Below are 27465 nucleotides of genomic sequence, written 5' to 3' on the forward strand. Positions count from 1 at the left end.
ATGAACAAAACACGCTCTATTCATTAGTTTCCTAAAATTCATTGTGTTCTTGAAAATTAAGCCAATTTTATACACCTTACAATTGTACGGTTCTACCTGAAGTTCCCCTAATCTCTTTTGATTTACGATATTGAGAAAATACAATTTTACATTAAGTTTTAGATTTCTTATTGTTCAACGGTTGAAAGTTTCCCAATTCTTAAAAGAAAATTTATGGATTCCTCGAGTTCATTGTCAATTCTTCGGTTTTCTCATGGGTTATCTGATCAGACTGGTTCAAGTCTCTTGCAGTTAAGTACCCTATTTCTTTTCATTCGACAAAAATTTTCATATAAAAAATTACAATGTTTAAAATTTGAGTAGTTAGAGCACAAATGCGAAATTTTTTAATTGCGCCTTATATAGTTGGAATTTTGAGATTTACTCTGTTTTTGATAGGCAAAAGAAAAATACCACGAAGAACCATTCTCGTAAAAGGCTTATATAATTGTTGTTTTTTTTCTGTTTGCCCATCTGAAACAGTCAGGAAATCTTAAAATACCAATTTAGGCCCCATTATCAAATTATCTCATTCTCATTATCTCATCCTACTATATCTTTTAGTTTTAGCCAGGATATTATTAATTTTTTTTCTTTGAGAAAAAAAACATTTTTTAATAATATTATATGTTCCCTGTACAAAAACCGTTCTTAAAGGATTAAAAATTATAATGTTTAACAAAGTTATTGATTAGAACTAGAAAAAATGGCTGTATAAACAATTTCTGAACTTCGTATTCAATTAGTTTAGTTTGTGAATTTAATGAAAATGTTAAATGGAAAATGATTCAAATGGCCTATTTTCATCAATTTGCATTTGCATGCTAAGTAATAAAACTGCGTTTTCCAATCATCGGAATGGATAGAAGTGATATTTGCATATTTGCAATATCGACTATAAACGGATGTAATGCAAATTGCTGTAGTAATTCAATTTATGTAAATTGTTGAATAATTCATGAGTGGAATGATTTTTAAGATTTGCAAACAAGAAAAGTCGGAAAGTTCAAAATGACTGTCAACTCACCTAATTCCTTCCACCTCGCCTGGTTCTCCTTCATCCAGAAGTGGCTGCGTATCTTCTGGTGGTGCTTGTTCCTCCTCCTCAGATTCTGGTAGTCTGGTAGTTGAAGCAGATCCCCCATCACGACCCGATTCATGACATTCGCATTGACACTCTTCAGGGTTTACGTAATTGTACTGCACAGGTGGAGACCCACTCCTGGAATCCTTAGCACTAGGCAGAGTTGTTATTCTTTTGGGAGGCTTTCTCTTTTCGGGGATGTTCTCAAAGTTGATCCATTGACTGGAAGATTGTCCTTTGCGTGGTGGTAATGGTGGCGGCGGGGTATCATCATCTGGATGACCAGAACTCCTTCTGGATCCCTCTCCAACATTTCCCTTGATTCCCTGTTCAGCAAATTCGAACCAACTTTTACCGGATGGGGTTGAGATACGACGTGGAGACTTAGATTTCGATCCTCTAATTTCACCACGAGAATCTCGTCTAGGCAAAGAAATGCGGAGTTTGGGAGTTGGTGGTTCTGGTGTCTCGGCTCCAGGTGTGCCACAGTATTCCTCGAGGCAACTGGGATTAATAGGCGTTGTGGAACGAGGCCGTTCAACAGGACAAGTGCGAAGCTCCATATGTGCACGTTCCTTGATAGGAATGATAGTAACACCAACGGATCGTTCCTCAGGCAGAGTTGTAGGTACGTAGGGAAGTTCATCGTCGTAAGATTCCTGTGACACAAGACCAGCGCTTTCATGGTCTTCAGCAACACTTCGGGTAAGATGATGCCTACCACGTGTATCCGTTGGATCTGTTGCATCCTCTCGGTCACTTTCAGATGAACCTCTGAGTGAATCCAATCTAGGGGTAACTTTCTTCTGGGTACTACATTCCGTTACCGTTTGTGTTTGTGTCTCCTTCACTGTACCTATTTCCTCTTTTGGAGATATTTCCACAGAGCTGGGTTTGGAAACTGATTTTGAATGATCATCTGGGAGTTTGAATGGTTCCTCTTTAAATGCTAGATCTGACTTCTTACTATGTTGTATGGCCATGTGAATTCTTTTCTGCTCTTCCATAATTTGATCAATATTTTCAATATAGCGTGAATGTCTATTGGTATTGATGGCTTCTTCTCGCAATTTAGATTGCTGTGGCATCTGAACTGTTACCGAACACTGTGTGGCAATGGGTTCCTCTTTAATAGATTCTGTCGATTGGCTACTGCTTTTAGACTTCCTTCTGCTTTCATCAGATGAATCTTTTTGGCGCCTCATGGCCACCAATTTTGGAGGACTCTTCTGAGATCCTGTAGGGGGTTCTTTGGGGCTCTCAAGCTGAGACGTTTGTTCCGACAGTTGGCTTGAAAGACTTTCAGTCTTTGACAGACTAAATTGAGTGCAAAAGAGCTGTTCCTCACTACCGCTACCTATTTTCGTCGTGAACACAATATGCTTTTTCTCCTTTACATTTGCCGAAGCTGGAGTTGGTGGTGGAGCTGATGGTGCAGAGGGTATCAATTCTGCACTAACAACTGATCCATTTTGCACTAAGGGCAGGGGTTCTGTGTCTGTAAGAGAAGGTTTCGACACCTTTCTTGGTCTTTCCATTGCCACCTGTGTTGATATTACTGTCTCCTGGCTTTCTTGACTGCTATGACGTTGTGCTTCGATACTCCAAAGACTCTCGCGCTCCTTCTCCTCTGTAGGCGAATGCAAGGGTATACGTATACTTCCGTCCGGGTATTCAATTCGTTGAGGTTTTTGCGTCTCTTTCGGCTTATCTGGCAGTGGTGTTGGATGGATGGTTTGCTGATAGGGTATTGGAGTAAATGAAGTCATTTGTATCGCTGTCGTGGGCAGGGACTGGAAATTATCTTTCTCGTCTGGAGGAGTATGAAGAGGAATATGAATGCTACTACCATCCAGAGGGGTGTCATAGTATCTCAGTTGGCTCCTTGGTCGTGGTGGTTGATTAGAGGCTTGAAATTGAAATTCCACGTTGGTCATTTCAATCCCTGATGTTGGTTCTGGTTCAACAGGTGAAGCAGATTTGGATTTTGAACCACTTCGACGTGGCTTAAATATTGCTAACACGGATTTTTGTTTGCTCGGCGTCACAGTTGGTTGTGCTGGTGCGTCTCGATCACCACTCTTACTCCGTGATCGACTAGGTGTTGTGGTGTCATCGGGCTCTTTGCTCTTTTTTCGGTGAAAAATCGTTGGTGACTCAGGGCTTCCGGTGGCATCTTTAGTTTTGAACAACGAGCAGAAGGAACTCTTTCGTGAGATCGTAACTGTTGCCGGGGATGGTGAACGACTACCTGAGTCTCTAGCAAGGGCAGTATGACGTGCTGGTTTCGGCGAAGCCAGAGCTTTCTGCTCAGGATGGCGTGTGATCTCGTCTGTTCGCTTTGTCTCTTGAGGCTTGAGACTCAACGATAGGGGTTTCTTGAGCACCTCCGAAAGCGGAGCATCAATCACAGTCTCATTCTCTGCCAGTCCATTGTCCTGGTAGAGATGGTCCGGTTTAAGTTTGATTCTAATGTACTCAGTGCCACTCTTTGTGACGCCTAGAATTGCCTTAGGTGGCTCACGTCGTCCAAAAGCGGCAGCAGTCTTTTTCGCAAGGGCACCTCTTACGACACTTCCTCCTGCCGCTGGTGCTGTTTTGAGAGGCTCTTTCCGTTTCGCTGTCGACTCAATAATCGTACCATTAGACTTGGGATCAGTCTTCTTAGGCGTGGACATGTCGATTTTGATACCCTCAGCCAAGACTGCTTGTGTTGGATCTTGTTTTCTTGCAAGAATTATGTGTTCTAGGGTCTCCACAGTAGGAGGTTCAGTACTCATTACAATGCCCCCTTCTATTGCACCATCCAGAGGCTTAGGGCCACAGAATGAAGTCTCAAGCAGCATTCGATGTGGTGAAGGTGATCGTGAAACCCCTGAGACAGCTGACAACCGGCTTGCTGCTGATCCCTGACTTCCTACGCTAGAGATGCGACTTGTGCGCCCAGAAATACAAAGCAGTGCAGCAACTTCTGAACTTGCAGAATCCTTGCGTTGATTCTGTTGAAGACATGCTTGCTGTTGCTCGTCGAACTTGAACAAGATAGGTGACTGGCTGGGGCCCTGTAAAAAATGTAATATTAGAATATGCTTAATTGCAATTGATGTTCTCTCTCAACAGAAAACATAACTTTCGTGCATTTTTATGAACTTTTTAAGCTCTCTTAGGTTACAAAGCTCTTCTACAGACTATACATGGAAAAAGGACGATCACAATTTCAAAAAAAAACACTATATAGCAAAAATCTATCGTATGCTGCACTCATGATAGCAATTTTATTGAATTGTATAGCTGTTTTATTGAATACAATTTCCAATTCATTTTTTTTTTGTTTTTATTTTCACAATTCAATTTTTCTATGTTAGAAAATTTGCAGCAATCTTTATCTTTGACGTAGTTCACAATTTTGTGTAACACAATTACAAGACGGCGGGCGTGAAAAAAGATACTATATAGGCAATGGTGTAATCGTTCACTTGAGCAACGAAACTATAAACATAGTTAAGAATTTTTAATTATTTGACTTTTTGTCAGTTAAATATACCTACTAGAACACTGGGAATAAAATGTGGTATATCGGACATATCTATTTTAAATATATGTGTATATAAGCAGGGTTAACATTTTTTTTTCAAATAGGAGGGGATTAATATCGAGACCAAAACAGGAAACATGATACATTCTGAAAAAAAAACGAGACAATTTCTGGACTTTCTATGTCAGTCAACTGAATGCGATAATAATGAAGTTCATTGCTCCAATTCGATTTTTTACACACATTTTACTTTCGTACTTGTCCCCTGTCAGGCAATATACTATATATATCACATATTTGTACATATGTGGATGATCATGCATTTATATGGAAATTGGAAATAGAATGACATTTTTTGTGCATTTTTGTGTCTTTCTCAATATCTATTTCCTAATTAATCAATTTTTAATGTAATTTTTCTCTTAGTTTCCCTGGGGTTTGCGGTGAGAGAGTATCAATTTATTCCTTTGTAGAGGAGTAAATAATTTCTACCCAGAATTTTTGTTTCATTTCAACTATTTTTTTTTGAATAATTAAATGGAACGACTCTGCAGTATATTTATAGACGTTTTAGCAGAGATAGGGAAGGTCAGGGCAGTTTCACGCTTGCATGACTTTAATAATGTACCTTTTTATTGATTAATATCTAGAAGTGCTACATTTCAATGCGATAACAAATCTAAGAGGATAAAATTCGTACAGTATTTAGTTTGACAAAAAAATCGTGAAAAATCTACTGTATGTAGTTGCCCGATCATGCCCTATAGACCCTTAGTATATTGGAATCGCGGGAAGGAAATTTTGCTAACATTTATCGCACATCGTATAAATGTACTCGGGGACATTACCCAAAATATGAAATAGAACGCATTGTGCCCAGCAATACCCAGCGCACAATAACTTTTGTTTGTAAACATGTTTTCAAAATTTCCTATGAGAGAGAGCGAGATGACTAGATATAGATCTCACTCACTCTCATTGAAATGTCAAAAACATATTTACTAAACAAAAGTGATTTGCGTTGGGAATAAGGGAATTCTGTAATTGTTGTGGCATGTCATACGTGAGTTCGAAACCTGACAATGCCAATCGAAGTTTCTTCTCATATCACATGAGTTCGAAAATGCAATTCACTGATTTTTTTTTATTAAAATCTCTTTACTTAATGGTATGCGCAAACGTAGTCCGCCTTGGTTGATTTGTTTAATAAAATTTATCGTCATTTGAATTGCCAGAAATCTCAAATATATGACTTTTCACAATGCTACAGAAGCTACAGGAACTCAAATGGCAATGTCATGGCTACAAAATCATATTTTCGAAAAAGCTCTCCTTGAGATTCGAACGCAATTTGTCATATGGCATCGCCATAGTGTTACAAAATTCCCTTACCGGTCTCTCTACTTGGACCTAGGTAACACATCTACCGCTTCATTTTTAGATATATTTTAAAGATTACTTATTCAAATATTTCGTTCATTCCTAATAAAGATTTTTCGATATCAAAAGTTAAAAATGCTCTATAGAATGTATTTTTTAATTGAATAGGATCATACTGGGGCTCGTTGAATAGGTGAAAAGGATTATGATTTAGTAATTAACCAATTTCGCACCGTAAACTAATTTTTATCCGAAAATCTTTTGAGTAATTTATAAATAGGTTTAAATCACTTGTGATCCAGTAGACGATCACTGGTAATAATAAAAGAATCAAATTGATCCAAATTTGATCCATTTGCAAAGGATGGATCAAATGTCAAACGTTGAATGCACATTTATCATAGAACATGTTAATTTGATTCATCCTTTGGAAAAGGATCAAATTTAGATCAACTTGATCCTTTAATTTTTACCAGTGATAGGGGGAAGTTGGGTACGTTTGAAAATGAACCTCTTTCTCTTATTTTTGGGTTTATTGAGCTAGATTATATCACAATAAGGTCCAGTTCCATTTAAAAATAGGAGAAGAAAGCCCAAATTTAAGGCTGTCCCAATTGAAAGATACCCCACTTCTCGATGCGACAATACTTTTGAGGGACAACATCTAACTTATGAGTTCGAAGATTTCGCAAAAAGACGCTTTGCAATTCCTTTCTGTTAATATGTTTAAAGGATAAACAAGTACTACTGATTTGTAAATAATTTAAGTGATTTAATAAATCTAAGACTTCCCTAAAGTAGCATAAAGGTAATTGTATTGAATAACAGTGAAACATTTAATTATTGATTAGTGATTTCATGAGACATTTCCTAACCTACAACCCCAAGATGTCAGGATGTGATCTTCTAGATACACATTGTTTTCTTGAACAGCATTATAGTAATTTCTTCCTACATTGGTCTCTATGCTGAACTCTGTATGTTTTGAGTTTTGATGAAAGATAATCCTTTGAAGATATTACGTGAGCTTTTATTTATATCCTGTAGCTTTAGGGTACTGATAGAGTAAGTTGAAGAAATTGATACAAAATTTTGATTTTTACTCAATTTCTCAGATGGGTAAAGAGAATAAGAAGATCACAAAGAAGTACAAGATCTACACTTAAGTGTACTTCCTCATGGTCCTCTTTTTGTACTCATCTTAGCCAGTAGGAAGAAGTGGGGCATCTTTGAATGTGGGGCAGTTTTGAAATTTGGATTTTTCTGCTATGTTTAAATGGAACTGAGCCATATTACAATGTAATTCAGCTTCTCAATCTGGCAGCTAAATTGTTTCATGATAAGGCTCAATTTGATTTAAAAATAGGTGAAAAATTCCAATTTCAAGCTAACTCACATTTAAAAGTGCTCCACTTCCCCTTACGCAAATCTCAAAATCAAAATTCAGATCCGATTTTGAATTACGTTATTGTTAAATGTTCTAAGAACATCAGATACTCCAATTTGGATTTTATATGTTTATTTAATACAAAAAAAATCTGTGCTCTTTTTTTTAATAAAGACAATAATGTTACGTAGTCACTTATGATTGAAATCAAAAATTATTTCAACGAAGGTAAACGAAGTTAATTAATGTTCGATAGGGAAAGTTTGTGACTTGTTTTTTGAAAAACACGTTAATAACTAAATATAATTAAATATTGTATTGTAAGTAGGATTTTCACGTGAAATATGAGAAAATCCCTCATATTTCTGCTAAATAGGCAAACAAGCTTAATATTGCAGAGAAAATTCTCCTCCCAGTGACAAGAATGGAGGAAAACAGGAGATGACAACAAATTGAAGAATATTTTTTCATCGTGCCAGAAGGTGGAAAACATTTTCCCCAAACGGTGATGTTTTTTATGCCTACGGACAGATGTTGAAGTTTTCCTGCCACACTGATTCTTTTTGAATGATTAACGCAATAGATGCTCGACACAGCTAAATTGCGGTGGTAATAAATGCGAGATATGTGAAAAAATCAAATTGAGATGATGGATAGTAATGTAATGACAAAGCGATAAATTAATTGCAGCTTTTAAGTTAAAAATTTCAACTAATAAAAAATAACTTTAAAATTTCCAATGCATTTTAAGAGTGGCATTTAAGAGTTGCACAGCAGATATTTCCATTATTTATTTTCAATGATAACAATTAGGTATTAATTCATTCATAATTAAATTAAAACAAATTATTAATATAATACAGTAGTATTAAAATAAAAATAATTATATACAAAATATAGGCAACTGTACAATCAGCTGAGATTTATATTCCTATGTTAATTTATTGTGTGTTTTTAAATATTCTTTTACTTTCACTTGAGAAATTAGACTATAGGGGAAAGTGACCATGCTTGATACGATCCAAGCTTGATAATAATTATTTTTTTCCTACGTTAATCAATAATTATGACTCACAGCAATATATTTTAATACCTGGTCCTAAGCCTCACATTTCCTAAAAAAATTAGGATCCCAGCTCTTTTTCCCTAGTTGCAGGAAGCAAAAATTAAAAATGGGTCCAAAACTGTAATTTTGATACATGATATTTCATAAGTATTTCTTAATTAATGTCGCTGTTCAGGAAAACTACTATCATAGGCACATAGAGGGTTCTTCAGTATTAATATTTATGTAAAAATATTTTTACTTGGGGACACTGTTTTTGATGGTGGTGACAAATTCATAAATTCTACCTGTGTCCATCCTATATTCTAAGAAGGGTCCATGAATGATAATTTAAATGTAGCAACTCTATAATTAGATGTTATTCATTCATAATTGCACCTATTGTAATCCTCCAATTTTATCGACAATTGACATAGCCTTCGACCCTGTTGACTGAATTTTAAGGTTGCAGAGTGACATTTTCTTGGACTCAAAGGGAAAAAATGATTTTCGCTAGCGCCCTAATGTCATAAAAACATGGCTTAGAAAAATTAGATAAAAGTTATTTTAAAACGAATAACCAGTCGTACAAACGATTTAAGCAGATAGATTAGAGTTCCGTCTAAATATTGATATGCATTTTTTTGTATCCGGTGAAATTTTTACAGTGAAAATGAGCCTCCGAATTGTCGAATCAATTATTATACAGGAAGGCCCCGGACCCAACTTGTATAAAAATCGCCACTGAATTTCCATTTTCTTCTTGAAGAAAATCTAAGATTTTTCAGGAACTATTTGAGAAGGGATTATGAACCTAATAAGTGATACATATTTTTTTTGTCATATTGGAGGAATCGCTTTGGTCTGTGTGATACTCAGAAAATAATCACAAACCTTGGAAATCATTTTACAGTATCAAGCATGGGAACTTTCCCCTACTCAAACAATTTTTTGTTTTAAACGTGAACAGCGCATGAAAAATTAAGAAATCCTCTTGAGAAAGAGGAGAATCATAATGATCTGTTATGCAAAAATGTACAATTTGAATAAAAGGGATAAATGAAAATCAATGGTTATTCTAAAATCGGTCTTATAGGCATCTTAGATAAAAATTAAATTCTAATATAGTAACGATTAAGAAATGGAAAGTAACTTAGAAAATGAAGCACAACGAAAGCACAGAATAGTTTAAATAAATTTGAAGCGTTTTTGTGCACTATGTGATTAAAGATATAAACAGAGAGGGTAGGATAATAGACTAGGGTGGATGATGGGAAAGAATAAATCATTTATAATAATAATGAAAAGAATGAATGTGAAGATAAAAGAGTGAGAGAGAGTAACCTGTTGTGATGGTTTTTCACGTTCTGTCATGCCCTTTTCCGGCTCCATGAAGTAGAGCTCTTCTGTGGAGCTACGCAATTCCAAGGCTCCATCCTCACCGAAGCCCAACCCAAAAGGAGCGACCTCCTGAAGTGTTCCCGTGCCGATCTGGTGTTTTTTTTTGTGTTCATTAGAATTTCATTTTTTTCTGTTCACTCCACTTAATTCTTAAAAGAGTTTTATTGTCTGCTTTATGGGAAGGATTTTTGTGATATAAATTGAATAAAACAAAACATGCTTTTGAGCCAGATTGATGGTGTAAGAGAAGAAAGAGAAAAGTCAGAAGAGGGAATGGATACTGAAGAAAATACGATGACTCTTCCATCGTGTTCTCTTACCATCTTCTAATGAATCGTTAATTTATCTCAAACAGCACGATTTTTTACCTGTTCAAAAACATTTTCCGGACTGCTATCGCGGCTGTCCTGGTGGGAGGAACTAGACGCTCTACTAATGTCTATTCTCGGGGTGGGATGCGATATAGACACCCTCAAATTCGATCCACCAGCACTTTTCGATGTCGTTGCAGTGGAGACGCCTGGTATGGTACTCGGGGTCGTTGGATGTTCACGTATTTCGGGCAAGCGTCCTTCCCCAGAACCACCACTCTCCATCTATGGTGCGATACAGACGCACAGAAAGATATAATTTTAAGATCATCTGGAAAATCCAGTGAATTTTCCTCCACACAGAAAGTTTATAAGAAATTATTCCTGAGGAAAAATTTATCAATCCCATGCCAAATATGTGCAAAACGTTGCTAATTTTAGGAAATCAAATTATAAATTAATTTTAGACGACAGAGAAAGCTGTAAATTAACAATAATTCTTGAAACAGCAATGCGTTCTCTTCATGGTATGAGTCAGTAATCCTCCGTTCTCGATGTGAATGTTAAGCCTTGTATGTTTCTATGCTGTTTCTACAGTGTTTCATGTCTCATCAGTATTTTCTTTGCACCATTTTCTATCTTCCTGTCTCTAATTCGTATCAAAAAATCTGCAATTCCAGAGTTGGAAACGATATATATAAAATTCTAATGGTTGCAATAGTCTCAAGAATTTGCAAATTGCAAATTTCTATCACCTTCGTGCTCCGTATGAGTCAATGACCCCGCTAAGAACTTACGAATGAGTTAGTACGTAAATATATGAATTTTTTCCAAAACTCTTTTCCCCATGAATAATCTCAGCTTTCTGTGATGTATTTTATCTTGCTCTACAGCAGGACTACACACCTTTTCACACCCAGAGAAGCAATAAGAGGACTCAAAAAAAAGTGTACAAATTGATAGAATTTTTTTCTTTCACTCTCTTTGGAGCTTCGCGAAGAGATTATCAATAGGAAAGCCTTTCCATTACCAATGGTGGCTTCTAATGCGACAGAAAAGAATATCACAAGAAAACAGGGCACAGAAGAAAAGTCACTGAATTAAGCAAATGCACACAAAGTGGAAAATATCTCTCCATTTCGTGCTTTCTGGAAGTCCACACACTCACTGATTGTTGGTCTGAAAAAAGGGAGGATTCAACTCCAAAGCTATGTATGTATTCCATGGCACGAGAGAGAAAATTGGTATTTAGGGGGATGCCTCTGAGAGGAAAACGAGTGGAAAGTGTATGCATTGAATTTTCCCTTTTAAGCCAACGTCACTCCAATGCCGTCTCTCCGGAAATCGGCCCCATGCAGTGCGCAGAAGGGAGTGAGTTGCAAAAGCTTCCCCTTCCAGTCTTTTGCCACAGCTCTCTTCCAGTGGCGCCGGTAAGCATCTATCACAATTTCCATTAGAACCTAAGAACAAGCCAGGTATTTCATCCACATAACTCAACAAATACCGAATAAAATGATGATATGTAGTTTACCAGTTTAGATCTTCACACCACAATCTTTCTTTCAGATAAACGAATTCAGATCAACTGAATTCATTCCATTTACATTATTAAATATCTTTATACAGTTGAAGTCCGGAAAGTATCTATTAAAATACGCAATTTTGAGATACGTATTATATGTATGTTCTTACTAGGGGAGACTGGGGCAAAATTTGTCAAAACGAAAATTTCAATATTCACTATTTTCTAAAATAAAAGAGACTGAGGCTTGAAATTTTTATTATAGATAGCCTTTACCAACCTTTTTAAACTTACAAAGTTCCAAGTGATTCGAGGAAGAATTGTGTAAAATAAAAAATAAGGAAATTTTGAGCCCTATTTTTGGAATATTTGACTTACAGAAAATATCAATACTGATTAGCTCAATTTAAGCACATTTCTCGTTAAGATAGAGAAAAATTATCTTCGACAAAGTTGTAGAGGAATAAATTTCCTATAAAAATATGTCTATTTGATATTTTTAACGTTTCCGAGAGTAAAACGTGACAAACTATCCGAAGACTGACAAAATTTGCCCCAGCAATTTTGAGAATCTCCACAAAATCGACTTTTACAAAATGATTTGAAAATCACATTTCTTTCGAGATAGAGGAAAATAGTCTTCTGCAATGGTGTAGAGCAGTAAATTTTCTATAAGAATATGCTCATTTTAAAACGATTAAGTTTTATCAGAGCTCGTGAAAGAATTAAATATTCGTTTTGACAAGTTTTGCCCCAGTCTCCCCTACATCATTGGTATTCTTAATACAGTACAACACTGAAAAAACTGTATAGGACTGATTCCCATAAGGTGACCCATAATCATGAATTAATGATTCTGGTATCGTCAATTCCTATACGTATAGGAATATGCACCATAATTGTAGAAATGTTTCTAATTATTATAGTAATGTTGACTATAATTTAAAATACCACTATTTTGTATAGGAAATAGCCCAATATTGATGGGAAATTTTATAAAATTACATGAATTCAATGGACACAATCCAATATGCCATAGAAATTTCTTCCATTTAATATTGAGAAATATTCAATTCCTATACCAATTGTAATTATTACAGTTCATCAAGAAATATTACCATGTGATACTTGATTAATTACAATGTAATATAGCAAAATTATGAAAAAAAAGTTTGAATTTACGGAGAATAATTAGAGCTTCATTATAGTTCCGATTGCCTTTGATATTGTGATAAGTGCCTTGCAATATAGTATACATTATCATAAAAAACAAAAATTATTACACCTCACATTGCAATAGTTACTAAAATTATTGGCTATTTTCCTGTATGATATAGGAACACCTTTACAATTTGGGAAACAAAAATTCATTTTTAATAATAGAATTATTCAGATTACAAAGGTAAAAATTACCATACTGTGGTGTATTTTAGGTAATAGTAACTGGAACTAATTATCAGTAACCAGGAAATAAATCAATACATCATAGTAATATCGACCAAGGAATAATCTGTTCACAAATTAATAAGAAAAACTATATTACCATAATTTTGTGAATTCATTACCATAAACAAAGCGATTATTTTGGGATGATCTGGTAATATATACAATATATTTTGTAAAAAATGCTATATTTTTGGTTATCATTGCTACATGATTTAGGCGTCTTTCCACTGAGGCATAGGAAAGCCTTTACACTTTCAAAAATAAAAATTAATTTTTAATAAAGGAGTTATTCAGATTACCAAGGCAATAATTACTATACTGTAGTGTATTTTAGATATTAGTAACTGGGACTGATTATCAGGAACCAGGAAATAAATCAATACAACATAGTAATATCGACCAAGGAACATTCTGATTGCAAATTAATAATAAAAACTAAATTACCATATTTTTGTGATTTTTTTCTATTAAACAAAGTAATTATTTTAAGATAATATGACAATTGATACACTATATTAAGTCAGAAGTACTATATTTTTGGTTATTATTGCTACATGATTTAGGCGTCTTTTCAGTGAAGCATAGGAAAATCTTTACACTTTGAAAAATAAAAATTCATTTTTAGAAAAGGAGTTATTCAGATTACCAAGGCAATAATTACTATACTGTAGTGTATTTTAGATAAAAGTAACTGGAACTCATTATCAGGAACCAGGAAATTAATCAATACAACATAGTAATATCGACCAAGGAATATTCTGATCACAAATTAATAAGAAAAACTATATTACCATAATTTTGTGAATTCATTACTATAAACAAAGCGATTATTTTGGGATGATCTGGTAATATATACAATATATTTTGTAAAAAATGCTATATTTTTGGTTATCATTGCTACATGATTTAGGCGTCTTTCCACTGAGGCATAGGAAAACTTTTACACTTTCCAAAATAAAAATTAATTTTTAATAAAGGAGTTAATCAGATTACCAAGGCAATAATTACTATACTGTAGTGTATTTGTAATGCTGTGGTTCAACTGGGTTAGTGTCCGAGCGTCATAAATTCACTTTGTTAGTTTGCTTTGTGCTGTTCATCAGTTCACATCGTGTGTGCAGTTTCTAGAACAGGAAAATTTGTGAAGAATGTGTAAATTACGTAAAAAGTGCTTGCAATTCTCTCGGATTTGAGAAGTACAACCAAAGATTCATTGGTAAGTTTTCATTTTATTTCATTACAGGAAATATTTTATTGTGCTTTTGAGGAGAATTCTGAGGAAAATTCCAGTAATTGAGACTAAAAAGATTTCCCTTGCTCACGGTAATAATATTCGAATTTCTAGAATATGTTCCAATCCTCATGGTATTTACTTTCATCACATTTGAAAATTTGCTACGCACATGGTAATATTTTCTATGTGTATAGTATATGTTCCGTTGCGCATGGTATTTCTTTGTTCCACATTCAACAATTTCCTTTGCACATGGTAATAATGTTTATGTTTCTTGTGTGTATTCCAAAGATCATAGTAAGAATTACTTTATGTCAAGCACATATCCCTATTTGATAGATCTTTTTCTTATTAATTTTTAAACCTAATGAAACATGTTTTAACAAGTTCTTGATTTGTACATATGAAACACAAGCAAATTTAGTCTTATAATAGTATCGAAAAAGGTGGAAAGGGGAAAGTCATTCCCATTTTCACAAACAAATCTTTTTGTGAATATTTTTTAAGATTTATTTAAATATTAATGAAACTTTTTTTGCGCTTCCGAGTTATTCGATTTTTCAAATTTTGAAGTTTTTCCAAACCTTACTCGGGTTGTGAATCATCTCTTGGTATCATGTAATTAAAATGTTACAAATAAATCATGAATTTCATATTTCTTTTTGTTTAAGTCAGAGTGTGAAAACCTTTTCTCAAGTCTCGCAGACTTTCTTAAGAATTGTTCAAATTAAATAAAGATTTAGGGGAAACTGGGGCATCACCAAACACGGAGTACCACCAAACACTGCGATTTTTTAACTCTTTCGTCTCTTTTGGGACTGTAGTACCCAAAGAAGCATATGCATTTTCTATGAAAAACAATGTTTTTTAATTATTCAGAACAGATAAAAATCCTATTCTTGTGGATGATTACAAACTATAAGGATGTCCAAATGTAAGATAATTTTTGTAGGACCTCAATTAATTCTTGAGCTTAGATATTTTTGATTAAAAATTGTGAAATTGGCTTGCAGCATATGCTGCGGTCCGGAAAGAGTTAAGCAGATATTCGACTTCAGAGGACAAGACTTACAGAAATTTATAGGCATTATAGGGATGCTTGTCCACTGAAGGAATGGTCGAGATAGTCCAAGTAGTTAAAAATAAAAATTAGTGTTTGGTGCTACCCCGTGTTTGGTGGTGCCCCAGTTTCCCCTAATATTAAATTTTTCAATACAGATACTGATTATTTACATAAAAGAGCAAAGAAGCAATCAATTAAAATTTTGAAAAATGGAGTATTACATTTCCTTGAAAAATAGCTAGCGGTTTTAAGTTTATCTACTTAAAATTTTTTTTTGCTTTAAAAAAATATTTTGGGTAGTTAAACTCAAAAATGAAAACTCTTTTCTTCAGGGAATATATAGTATTTATCACAATACCACCAACCAAAAATAAAAATATCAACATTTTTAAATTTGGCATATTAAATTTTTTTCAGTTTAAATTTTTTTTTGATCAAAAACATTACTTCAACACACATTTAGGATTTATACACTATTTCTGAAATTAATTTTTAATTTTTTTCAAAAAAGAATTCAAAAGACCATTACAAAAAAACTTGAGCAGATAATACGAAAACGAGTATATCGTTTTAAAGAGCATAAAATTATTTTTCAAATAAAAAAAAGAGTAAGAAGAAATCTCAAACCGTTCGCGAGATAGATATACTCAATTTTATATACATATTTAATTTCTTTCACAATTGTTTTATTTTTGATTAATTAAAATAACATTCTCTAATGCGTAGTTTATAATAATGATACTTTTAAAGTTGATTTTATTTTACATTAATAAATCTTGATATTATTGGTCAAGGTCCTGAAATGGTTTTCAAGATTATTTCTTGAAAATTTTACACAGATTAGTTCATCTGCCACAATTCTGGAAAATACCTTAGAATCTTCGATAACAACATCACCATCTAATCTTAAAGAGGAACAAAGCCTCTACAAATCTTTCATGCAGGTAATTTTTTTTAATTACATATTCGGTCTCGGTGTACAATATTTTTATATAAATACATATGCAAAATGAAATTACTACGGAGAGATTTAAGATATTTTGAATGGAGATTTTAAGGATTTCATAGGTGTTCTTCTTCTCCAGGTGTTCTGTCTTTCGTAATAAAACCACCAACTTGAGAAAGGAGCTAAATGTAACAGACTGTAACCAAAAGAGATGCCTGGTAGCTTCATGGTGCTTATGAAGGTATTTTTAATCAATTTCTTTTTTTTTATTTTATGTTTATTTTTATTTTATTTTATTTAGAACCATTCTAATCTAAAGAAGACCTTTACAAAACTTCAAAAGACGGAGTCAAAGAAAAAAGCGACACTTTAACCAATTGTCATGATCGTTGGAGATTCTTACAGTAAGTTTGTAATGTTTAATGTTAAATGAAAAGCTTCCTCTTATTATATTTTTGTTTTACAGAGATGGAAGATGTCAAAAGCTGCCACGTTTTTATAAATGAAATTGTGTGAGACTACAAGGATTCGATGTCAGCAATCAAGGACACCTTTGAGGATTTTCATTCAGCATGCTGTATTTGACATGTTCCTGACAAACGACAAGTATATATGCAACAGTGGAGGAATTAATCACCGCGACGAAGTAATTTTCATCTTAACGAAAATGCAATTCAAGTGCTCAATTTGTAAGTTTTTAACAAATAATCTGTACTTTTCATTTAGCCACAACTCTTTTTTTAATTTAGTAAATCTATTTAATGTTCTATTTGTGACAAAACTTTGAAGAATAGTGTCGCATTTTGAAAAGCCGTAAGAAAACTTCTCAAAATACCCACAACGGTTAAGATAGGTTGTTCAAAACCCACAGTTGTTTTATAAGTACCATCAAAATCTATTCATAGTATCCAAGACCTCAGATTTTTCTTTAATTTTTGGAATGTGAGTCTTATTTAGGAGTTCTCTAAACAGTAATCAAATTTTTAGAAAAGATTAACAAAGAGTTTTCGAAGTTTTCGGAAGCAATTTAACTGTGAAGTTAAAAAATTGCCAGCTCAAAATGATAAAGATTCAAACTTTACAAAATGTATTTTAAACACTCTTCAAGATTATTCTGGACAAATTGGCACTGGGTGTAAAAGAATACAATTTCTTACGCCTCCATTTAACAACTTGTCTCTATAAAAGATGTCATAATAAGTAACAGAATGAATGCAGTTAAACCTAAAATTGGTTTTATTTTACTAACAGAAAATGTGAATTCACACGAAATCTCGTTGAAAACACATTTAACCACAGCTTTTGACAAATGAAAATGTGTTATAAACTATTTTTGAATGTAAAAGGTTACTAAGAGATCAAGAACGTGTTTGAATTTTGAAATTTCAGACAGATTTTCGGAAAACTTTGCTAATTACCTATTTAAATAATGATTATAGTTTAGCCACTAACAATTTTTTACAATGATTTCGAAAAAAAACAATGCATTTGGTCCATTTGGTAGTCGTGCTGGTTATAATGTGCGACAAATAATGAACCTTTTTGCGGGTGTCTGTGTCAAGAATGCCAAACTTGTTAGAGGGTCATTTAAGGATCTCAAATCTGAAATCCTTCTTTCTGGGTCACGTTTAATTTTTTTTTAATATGCATTTTTAGGTTTTTGATGTTTTCCAAAATACAAAAACTTTCAGTTTTAATAATTGTCATATGATAATTCTATTGAGCTTAAATAGCGTGTAAATGGCATGTCCTATAGCGCCTACAAACCCTTCTGAAACATGCCAAGGACTTATGATGTAAAAAAGGTGAATTTTTAGAACTTTTTGAAAAACACCGTAAAATGTACATTTTTATGACTTTTTCATATATTAACCAGTCTCTTGCTTAAATAAAATGCTCTCTATAGATAGACTACTATGGCTAAAAGTTAGTGTATTTTTAATATTCTTTCATTTCGTCTTAGTTTAAGCTTTCTATTTTAATCCGTTCACTGGCAATGATTCTTAGAAGAAATGAATGCACTTGAAAGTTTTGCATATATTCAAGAAAGATCCTGTGAATTGATGACTCTGTTTAACTCTTTCGCGTCTTTAGGGTAATGTCATGACTCGGGGAAAAAAGTTTTTTCGGGTATTTACATTAATTGAAATCTATCTGTTCGTGCACAACATCATAATAGAAGGATGTAAGATTCTTGGCTCATTTTCTCAAGACTCCAGTTAGATTCCAATTAATGTAAATAGCCAAAAAGAAACTTTTTTCCCCGGGTCATATATGACCCTAAAGACGCGAAAGAGTTAACCGTTTAACCTACTGTAGAGCCCTTCTCATGTGTTTTTTTTTCTTGTAAAAATTATTGTGAATGAAGGGATTAAGATAGAAAACTCAACCTAAGACGAAATAAAAATGTTTAATACACTGACTTTAATCCTAGTAGTCAAACTATAGAACTTTAAGCGAGAAACTGGTTAATATATTTAAAAAAAAAATATAATTATAAAATGTTATATTTATAATTATAAAAAATATTAAAAAAATCTATGAAACTCGCCTTTATTTACAGAATAAGTTCTTGAGTATTTAGAAGGGTTGTAGGATATGAAATTAGACGCAATTTAAGCTCAATACAATTAACATAGGACAATGATTAGAACTGGAGATATAAATTTTTGAATTTTGGTAAACATCAAAAAACCAAAAATGCATACACAGAAAAAATATTTTGTAAAAATGTTCGTAAATGTTTGTGGATTCCTATGGGGGAGTTACGAAATGCTCGTGAATCGTATAACCCACAAACAAGTTCGTTTTGTTTTCCTGTCGAATATTTTACGAACAAATGACAAAATGTTACGAACATTTTTTGTGTGTTTACGAACATTTACGAACAAATGTTTGTAAAAGTACAAAAAATGCTTGTTAAGTGATCATGTTACGAAAAATATTTTTGAAAAAAGTACAAACTTTTACGAACTTGTTTGTGGGTTATACGATTCACGAGCATTTCGTAACTCCCCCATAGGAATTCACAAACATTTACGAACATTTTTACAAAATTTTTTTTTCTGTGATATTTAAAAAGCAAATCTGTACGTAATCTAGACAGACGGATTTCAGATTTGAGATCCCTAAATGAATCTCTAACAAGTTTTAGCACTCTCAACATAGGAACCCAAAACGTGTCGCACAATGTATCAGCCATTAAAGGCTACATATATGCGATAATGTTAACATTTAAAACCTTAACTTCAAACGATATTGAAAGTAGTTCTGTGATGATATGCATGATTTCCTTGAAGAAACTTATTTTTTGAGTTGGCACTTTTTTGAAATATTTTATGTTTGAAAAAAGGAAATGTTTCAGTCTTTTCGAAATCTGTTATATTCGATATTCATATAACTAGGTATAAAATGAATACTTATATTTCGCTTAAGTTTTTTATGTTAGATTTAAGAATATTCTGATTTAATAAAATATGCAATGTTTCTGAAAAAGTTCATTTAATGTTTTTTCTATATACTTCTGACGTGACCATTTTACTTTGCCAAAAATACATTTCAGTTGGTTCTTGTCTCGGGAACTAATACCTAATTAGTTTGGAATAATTACAAACTAATATCGATTTGATTACATTCGTTTTGTAGTTGTTCTCCATTTGAATATAGAAATACTTCCTATTAACTTGCTTTTGTTGCTATGCTCTTATTCCTTCGATATTTCTGTAGATTGACTTAGAAACAACAGTAGTCCCTGGGAAGAATGAATTTTAATAAGACATATTTCGCTACGCTACTGTATGATAATTTTGAACAGATTTAAATTTTAAACTTTTAGATTTACTCTCTATTTCAGATGGGCAAAGAGAAAAAAAAACATGAAATTAGTCCTACACTCAAAATTACATCTTCATAGTCTTTTTTGCTCTTTGCCCATCTGAAATAGACAGCAAATCTCAAAGTTCAAATTAAAATCTGTTCAAAATTATCATACAGTAGCGTAGCGAAATATGTCTTATTAAAATTCATTCTTCCCAGGGACTACTGTTGCTTCTAAGTCGATCTACAGAAATATTGAAGGAATAAGAGCATAGCAACAAAAGCAAGTTAATAGGAAGTATTACTATATTCAAATGGAGAACAACTACAAAACGAATGTAATCAAATCGATATTATTTTGTAATTATTCCAAACTAATTAGGTACTAGTTCCTAAGATATATTGGAATTTCTGCTTTTATGGATGGGAATATTACCCATACTACATGGTAAGTGCTACAAAATGTTTAGGACGAAATCCATTGAAATATGGTATAGTATACTTTTAAATTTGGTAATACTACCAATAATACATGGTATTTGTTACAAATGGACTAGGTAACATTTCATTAAAATGTGGTAAAATCTACTTCAGTGAAGAGGAATATTAGACATACTACATGGTAACTCTTACAAAAATATTAGGAAATATCATATTGAAATATGGTACAATATCCTCTTGTACATAGGAACGCTACCCATATTACATAGTAGCGTGTACAAATAGACTATGTTGTATTCCTTTAAAATATGGTAAAATATACTTTTGATAAAGTTAATTTTACCCCAACTACATGGTAACAGTTCTAAAAAAGGATAATAACTTTTCCAAAAGATATTGGAAATCGTACTATCTGATCTGGAATATTTACTATATCACTTCGTATTCAGGCCATGTTATATGGTAAATTATAGTCATTTTTCTGATATAAGTACATTTTACCTAATAAAGAATACAATATATATTGTACTTATTCCTATTCTGATTGGTATTTGACAGTATATACTTCTTATATACCATATGTAAACTTTGGAAAAACTGCTATAAGTTTGGTAATTAATAATAATTATATGTATTAAATCCCATTTAAATGGTAAAGAAAAGTGCTGATGGATGATCAATGTAAATAGTAGAAGTTACTATGCACATGAGAAAATGGATGATTGATGACTGATCATTTCCGGATTACCATATAGAGAATTACCTATGGTTTGGATTTTGGTGCCGTATATTCCCATGTTATAGAAATGGCTCCTATGTAGTTTTTTCAGTGAAGAATTTAATCCAGGGCCCAAATGAAAAACAGAATATATTATATTAACCCCTAACTTTTTGACCTAAAACACTTAGGGAAAAGTGAGCATTGTACAAATGAGCAGTAAAAAGATAAAATTGAACAGTAACAAAAAAATTTGAAACAGTGATATTATCGTCCAAATTTTGGCAAAGGGAAAAAAGCTTTTCATTCTATCTGCAACAATTTTAAATGTTATAATAAATTACACCCATTTTTGTGAAGATCTAAGTTTTTACTGACCTTAATTAGATATTTTACTACTCATTTTTAATCTTTTACTGCCCATTTTGAACTTTGGGATACCTTTGAAATCGGGATTTTTTCGCCTATTTTTTATATATTGAACTGGAATTTAATACCTCGATATAATTCAGCCCAAGAAACCAATTGTGAAGCCAAATTTCATTATAAGCCTCAATTCCTTTTGAATATAGGAGAAAAAACCCGATTTCAAAGGTACACCATTTCAAAGGTACACCACTTCCCCCTATGTTAGAGTTATAGAATTTAAAAAAGTTTGAAAGAAAATTTGAAAACCCATAATACAATCTAAAATTAATGATACGGTAAAATTCGTAGTGTTTTTTTTTGTTTTTTTTTTTTTTTGCATCTCAATGTTGATTCCAAATGAGACTTTATGATTAATAAATTTCGTCGTTAGATGTGTATTTTGTTTCGGCTTTGACTTGACGATGAAAAGGTTTTATTAAACGTAATTTTATACGATGTTCGGATCTAAGATTTATTTATGTGGCTTAACTACCATAGTTTTTCGATAAGCAATATATTATTTATTTAATTTTGACTTTGAATTAAACATAAAAGGGAATAAATGGAAACACGAAATATTCAGGAAATGTGATAAACCTCTAGTCTAAAGACTCCTTTAGCTCCAAAAAGTGACTATAAGAGAATGAGGGAGGACAGTTTCAGGATCCGAAATTTATATTTTAGACATAGAATAAGAAAGGCTTATTTGGAATCATGTCTAATTTGAAACTTTGAGTTTTTCTACTAGTTTTAGATGGCGAATGGAAAAAGCAACAAAAAAGTACAAACTTCTTCGTTGTTTTCTCTTTGGCCATCTGAAACAGAGAGAAAATCACAAAATTCCAAAATAGACAATATTCTGAATTATCCCATCTTATCCTATTTTCTAAACTTTTTCGAGCTTATGATCGATTACCTTCTTTTAGATATAAAATATTTCGAAATCTGTAGCATTTTTTTCATAAAATGAATTTATTATTTCAATTTTTGTATGTTTGCAAAAGTCAAGAATACTTCCCTAATACTAATAAGGCCTACCCTCCCCTAATGACTAAAACAAATTATAAGAACGAGCTTATAAGAGAAATTTGCTACATGTATTTAATTTAAGACTAGTACAAACGTTTGTCAAATGAGTCTTTTAAAAAACTTCTATGGTTTTCAAGGTTTAAGAAATTTTTAAGGAAGGTGGAGCAACAAGCAACACATTTTTTAAATGTGGTAGAGCTATGGATCATGGACGTATTAAATCTACATAAAACGGATTTAAAAATAAATGATGAAATAGCATTTCATGTTTAGATAATTATGTTATGTTATATAGTATTACCATTATTATTATGTTACGCTAACGTGCTAAATATTTTGTAATTTTTAGAAATCGACTTTAGGTAAAAAATTCTGCGAGTTGTCCGTAGTGTCTACAGGCTGTAAAGCCTGACACCACTCTATTTGATGCGATGCAACCTTAAACAACATTGGATTTTTATAATAGATTGGGTGGAGTAAATACATTAAAATTCACTCCTTCAAGGATAATAAGGCATTTCTAGTGTTAATTAATAACAGAAAACAATTCAATTAATTTAATTCATTTTATTATTTTTTAAGAATACTCCTCTAATTGACAGTCAACAAATCACAAAGATTTGGAATTTGTTTCCCATAAATTTTGAGAGAAAATTACGGGTTATGCATGACCCATAAACATGGAGACTATTAACTTTGGAAAATAAAACGTTTGCTATTTTTTATTATTGAAACTCTTGGCAATAAATATATTGCTTTAACTGTAGGAAATAGCGTTTTATACAACATTAATTTTTATTTGTGAAAAATATCCTTGTGATGAACTTTCACGGCATCTGATTTAAAACCTAGGGAGAGGTGGGGCTACTTTAAGCTGTGCACATTGATATATAAGTGTTTCGCATATTTCTAAATGAAATTGAGCTTGGACGTAAAGTAATTTAGTTCTATTAAACAATTAGGGGAGACTGGGGTACTTTTAGCCAGCAAATGAGGTTTTTTTCGCGCATGATTTGTGGAAAAATGATACGGTTTGTCTAATATTTTTATGTTTCATAAGTAGGATTAGGATATTGGCTATATGAAACAGTGTTGTTTAAATCTCTAAAATCCTTGACTTTTTCTAGAGAGGATGATGAAAAAATTTGACACATTGGCTACATGTGCCCCGGCCTGGGTAGATATAGTTACTTTTGGGGTACTAATTGCCACCAGTTTTCCAGACGAAATTTTAAACTGGAGATCAAAAATATTGTTTCACTTGCTACACTGAAGCCCACTAATGCGAAATATGTCACTTAAACCTAAAGAAAAAGGTTTTAACCGACTTTTTTATGACACTGAAAATATCTGTTTCACAAATTGTTCATCCGAATGGAAATATTACTTGGAATATCAATAGTACTTTTTCATCTAACAATTATCCATGTATTAGTGAAAAATTATCAATAGTTTTATCCCGCCACGGAAGAGTGGCTATATCTGCCCCGAGGGCTGTTTCAGTGCTTATCATCTTATATAAAAAAGGAGATAATTATTATCCAAGTGAAAAATATCTCTTAATGAACTTTATTAAACCAGAAACAAAGTAAAACTATGAGATGTTGACTAACACCTTAGAAAGTCAAATGCTGGGCCAAAAACTGTAACATAAAAATTACAATTTTATACCCATTTTATAAAAACGCTTCTAAATTGTAGGATAACAGGATCAGACTTATAAATATTTCTGGGAATATGAGGATGTGTTCCTGCTTTCATTAAAAATGCTTTGCTCATTGTACATTTTAAGGGCAACAAGTAAAATCCACTGTCTACTTCTACCCCTAGCTAATTGTACTCCGGTCTCCCCTATGGAATTAATTTAAATAATTGTAAGCCTTAGCTTTCTTTAAGAATATGCGAAAAATTGTGTGTCAATGTAACCCCAAAGCTCAAAAAAGCCCCGCCTCCCCCTATGATAATAAATTCTGAATCTGACAAGGAATTGGTTTTCTATACTAGGAAAATACAGGTATGGTTCGTATGGAATGAGCATTCAAGCAATTTGCAAGGAGCTGGTTCGTCAATTCACATCTCATCTCGAGGTTTACGATTTGTCTTTCCCTCGATTGATTATAACAAAATCTTAAACTTTTTTATAGTCATGAAAATTGCCTCACCCTCCTTTAAGTAAAATCATAAGATATCTCAATAAAATTCAGCATGCATCCTAACCATCCGATAAAATAAATAAGAACGACGAAAAATAGGGGAAAGTGCCCATGCTTTACACAGTCCCAAACTTCATAATGACTAAATTTTTTCTATGTTTTTCAGCAAATGTGACTCATGGTACACATATTTTAAAAACTAGGGGACAGTGTTTTTAAAATATATTGTAGGTAGAGTGATATTTATTCAGAAACATAGAAAAAAATAGCCATCTTGAAGCTAGGGACCATGTAAAACATGAGCACTTTCCCCTAATCTAAAATTTCTAATAATAGGTCTTTTATGTTTTACAAAATACAACTACGTTTATTTTTAAAATATTCTTCCTATGATTTCTTCATTGCTTTGAACTCAATTTAAATATGAATTATCGAAGATGGAATCTTGCAAGGAAATTTCCTGTCTGAAATGAAATTCTAACATGATGAAATTTTCTACAGGTATTTTCGTAATTGAGTACAAAGACTCTTTTTCTGAGAATTTTTTAAAAAGCAAATAGTTACATAAAATAGTAAAGGGAATAAGACTCGCAGAGTGCTCATAGAGATGAGTTGGAGTACTTTTATGCTATACAATATTTTGAAACTTTCAGTTCCGTGAAACGTCCCACTTCCTCCCTATTGTATTCTTCTGGGGTGAGTCTTAGGCAAAAAGTATAAGAGGGATGAGAGATGAGAGTTGTATAGGAAGGGGTTTGAGTAAGACCATGAGTAGCAAAAATTTTCAATTTCCACTAAGAAGAAACTAGGTTGGAAGAAGGCATTCGTTATAGGCTCTGTGTGACATCGAACCGGCATGTGGATGCCGAGGGAAGTGAGGTGAATGAATGGCCACGAGGGTGGATGGTAGTTTGTGTGTATGTATGTGTGGTTTTTGTGAATCGATCAATTCGTTAATTTTAGTACTGTATTACAGACATATAGGCATACACATTAACGAGACATTGGAGGAAAGTACCAGAGAATACGTTGTGATGTACATAAAAGAATATGGAAATCTTACTGTTGCGCCATGATCACTAGCCGGATAGTATTAGTGTGAAAAGAAGTAGAAGAGAAGAGATAGAAGGAGATACGTACTTTTTGCCTCACCTCATCCGACGACCCAATATCCACTGACTCCACTGAAGCAATGGGAGCTGGTCCCAGTCGCTTCTGCTTCTTGCTCGAGGATTCTTGCTGATGCTGTTCCATGTCCTTTTGGGATGGGTTGTGGCTCACAATTCTACTTGGCAGTGTATCAAATTTTTCTGTACACTGGGTTTAACTATCACTACTACTTCAATGCCCTTGCCCATATTTTCACATTTTAACCATGCGTTCACGTAAATTTCTACATTTCTTATCGAGCATCTTCCAAACCATTTTGCCACCCTCTACGCACTTTCACAAATAGTGTCTTCTAATTTTAGATATATATTTTGGGAAAATTTGGTGCTCACAAACCACACAATAAAGTCTTACAAAGCTTCTCCAAAATCAACTCTCAGATGGCACGAAACGGTGGAGGCGCCTGGTAAGCTTTCACTGTCGATTTTCTTATCATAGCATGCACGCCATTTTCGGTGGGAACTTTTTATTGAGCTTATCAAATAATACAAAAATCACTTATTTATACATTCATTACCCCTTCATTGATATTTTTTCAGGAGAAAAATAGTGAGAAATTTGCACAAAAACCAAATAATCACACTTAAAAGTCTAAATTAAATTTTTTTTACACAAATTTTCAATCGGCTTTTCTTGGTCATTTCCCTTTCGTCATTCATGGTGTACCCTGAAGAATGGCAACCAATATATAGCTGTGATTTCAAATAATCCTTTTTTTGAGTTACCCAGCCTTTAAGTAGTCGATAAAAGGGCACCCTTCACAAGGAATTATGTTTTATTGTCTTGTCGATAGCACGCGGAACACACTCTCAAGCTCTCATACACAAAAATATACACACACACGGAGGACTCTTCAAGTCTTGGGAAAGTTCTTGTGCTTTCCCTTGAGAGCTTTTTTTTCAGGCCTTTTTTCCTTCGAGACTAGATTTTCCTTGCAGTTAAATATGCCTTCCAAGCACGTTCTGAATTCACAAACTTTTAGTGTATAAAAAGGAAGTTCATGTGATTAAGCACATTAGGCAAGAAATATTAGCTTTCACCTAACAATCTCACAAATAATTTGCACACAAGAAAATGAATTTAACATGAATTTTCAATTAAAGTGAAACTTGAAAAATTATCAATAAACAACAGGATATCGATTAATGCAGTAAATTGTCCACACTTAACTTCACATTGCACTCACATTTATCCTGAGGACCACCGTAGAACTGTGCAAAAGTAGAAATTTTTAGTCCCTTTTGTCCTAGGAATGTGTGCTTTCCTCCTTTCCAAGAGCATGAAACAGAGAGAATCCTATTCACCCCGAAATATTGGACACTCTGCTTTATGAATTG

General features: G+C 33.1%; 1 protein-coding gene across 8 annotated transcripts in view; it reads right to left on the reverse strand.

The window, feature by feature from the left end:
* LOC129810415 (mucin-2) overlaps positions 1-27465 on the reverse strand; it is a 31325-nt gene extending 3860 nt beyond the window's left edge. For 2 of the 8 annotated variants that reach the window (XM_055860867.1, XM_055860868.1), the window contains exons 1-4: positions 26099-27465; positions 10240-10467; positions 9815-9961; positions 1067-4185 (exon numbers count right to left, since the gene is read on the reverse strand). In XM_055860867.1, the coding sequence (XP_055716842.1) occupies positions 1067-4185; positions 9815-9961; positions 10240-10467; positions 26099-26212 (3608 nt within the window). In that variant the 5' untranslated portion in view covers positions 26213-27465. Of the gene's footprint in view, positions 1-1066; positions 4186-9814; positions 9962-10239; positions 10468-11088; positions 11344-26098 lie in introns of those variants that run through there. The other 6 variants (XM_055860869.1, XM_055860871.1, XM_055860870.1 and 3 more) reach the window with 6 other exon arrangements.

Source organism: Phlebotomus papatasi, chromosome 1, assembly GCF_024763615.1.
Source record: "Phlebotomus papatasi isolate M1 chromosome 1, Ppap_2.1, whole genome shotgun sequence".
NCBI lineage: Eukaryota > Metazoa > Arthropoda > Insecta > Diptera > Psychodidae > Phlebotomus > Phlebotomus papatasi.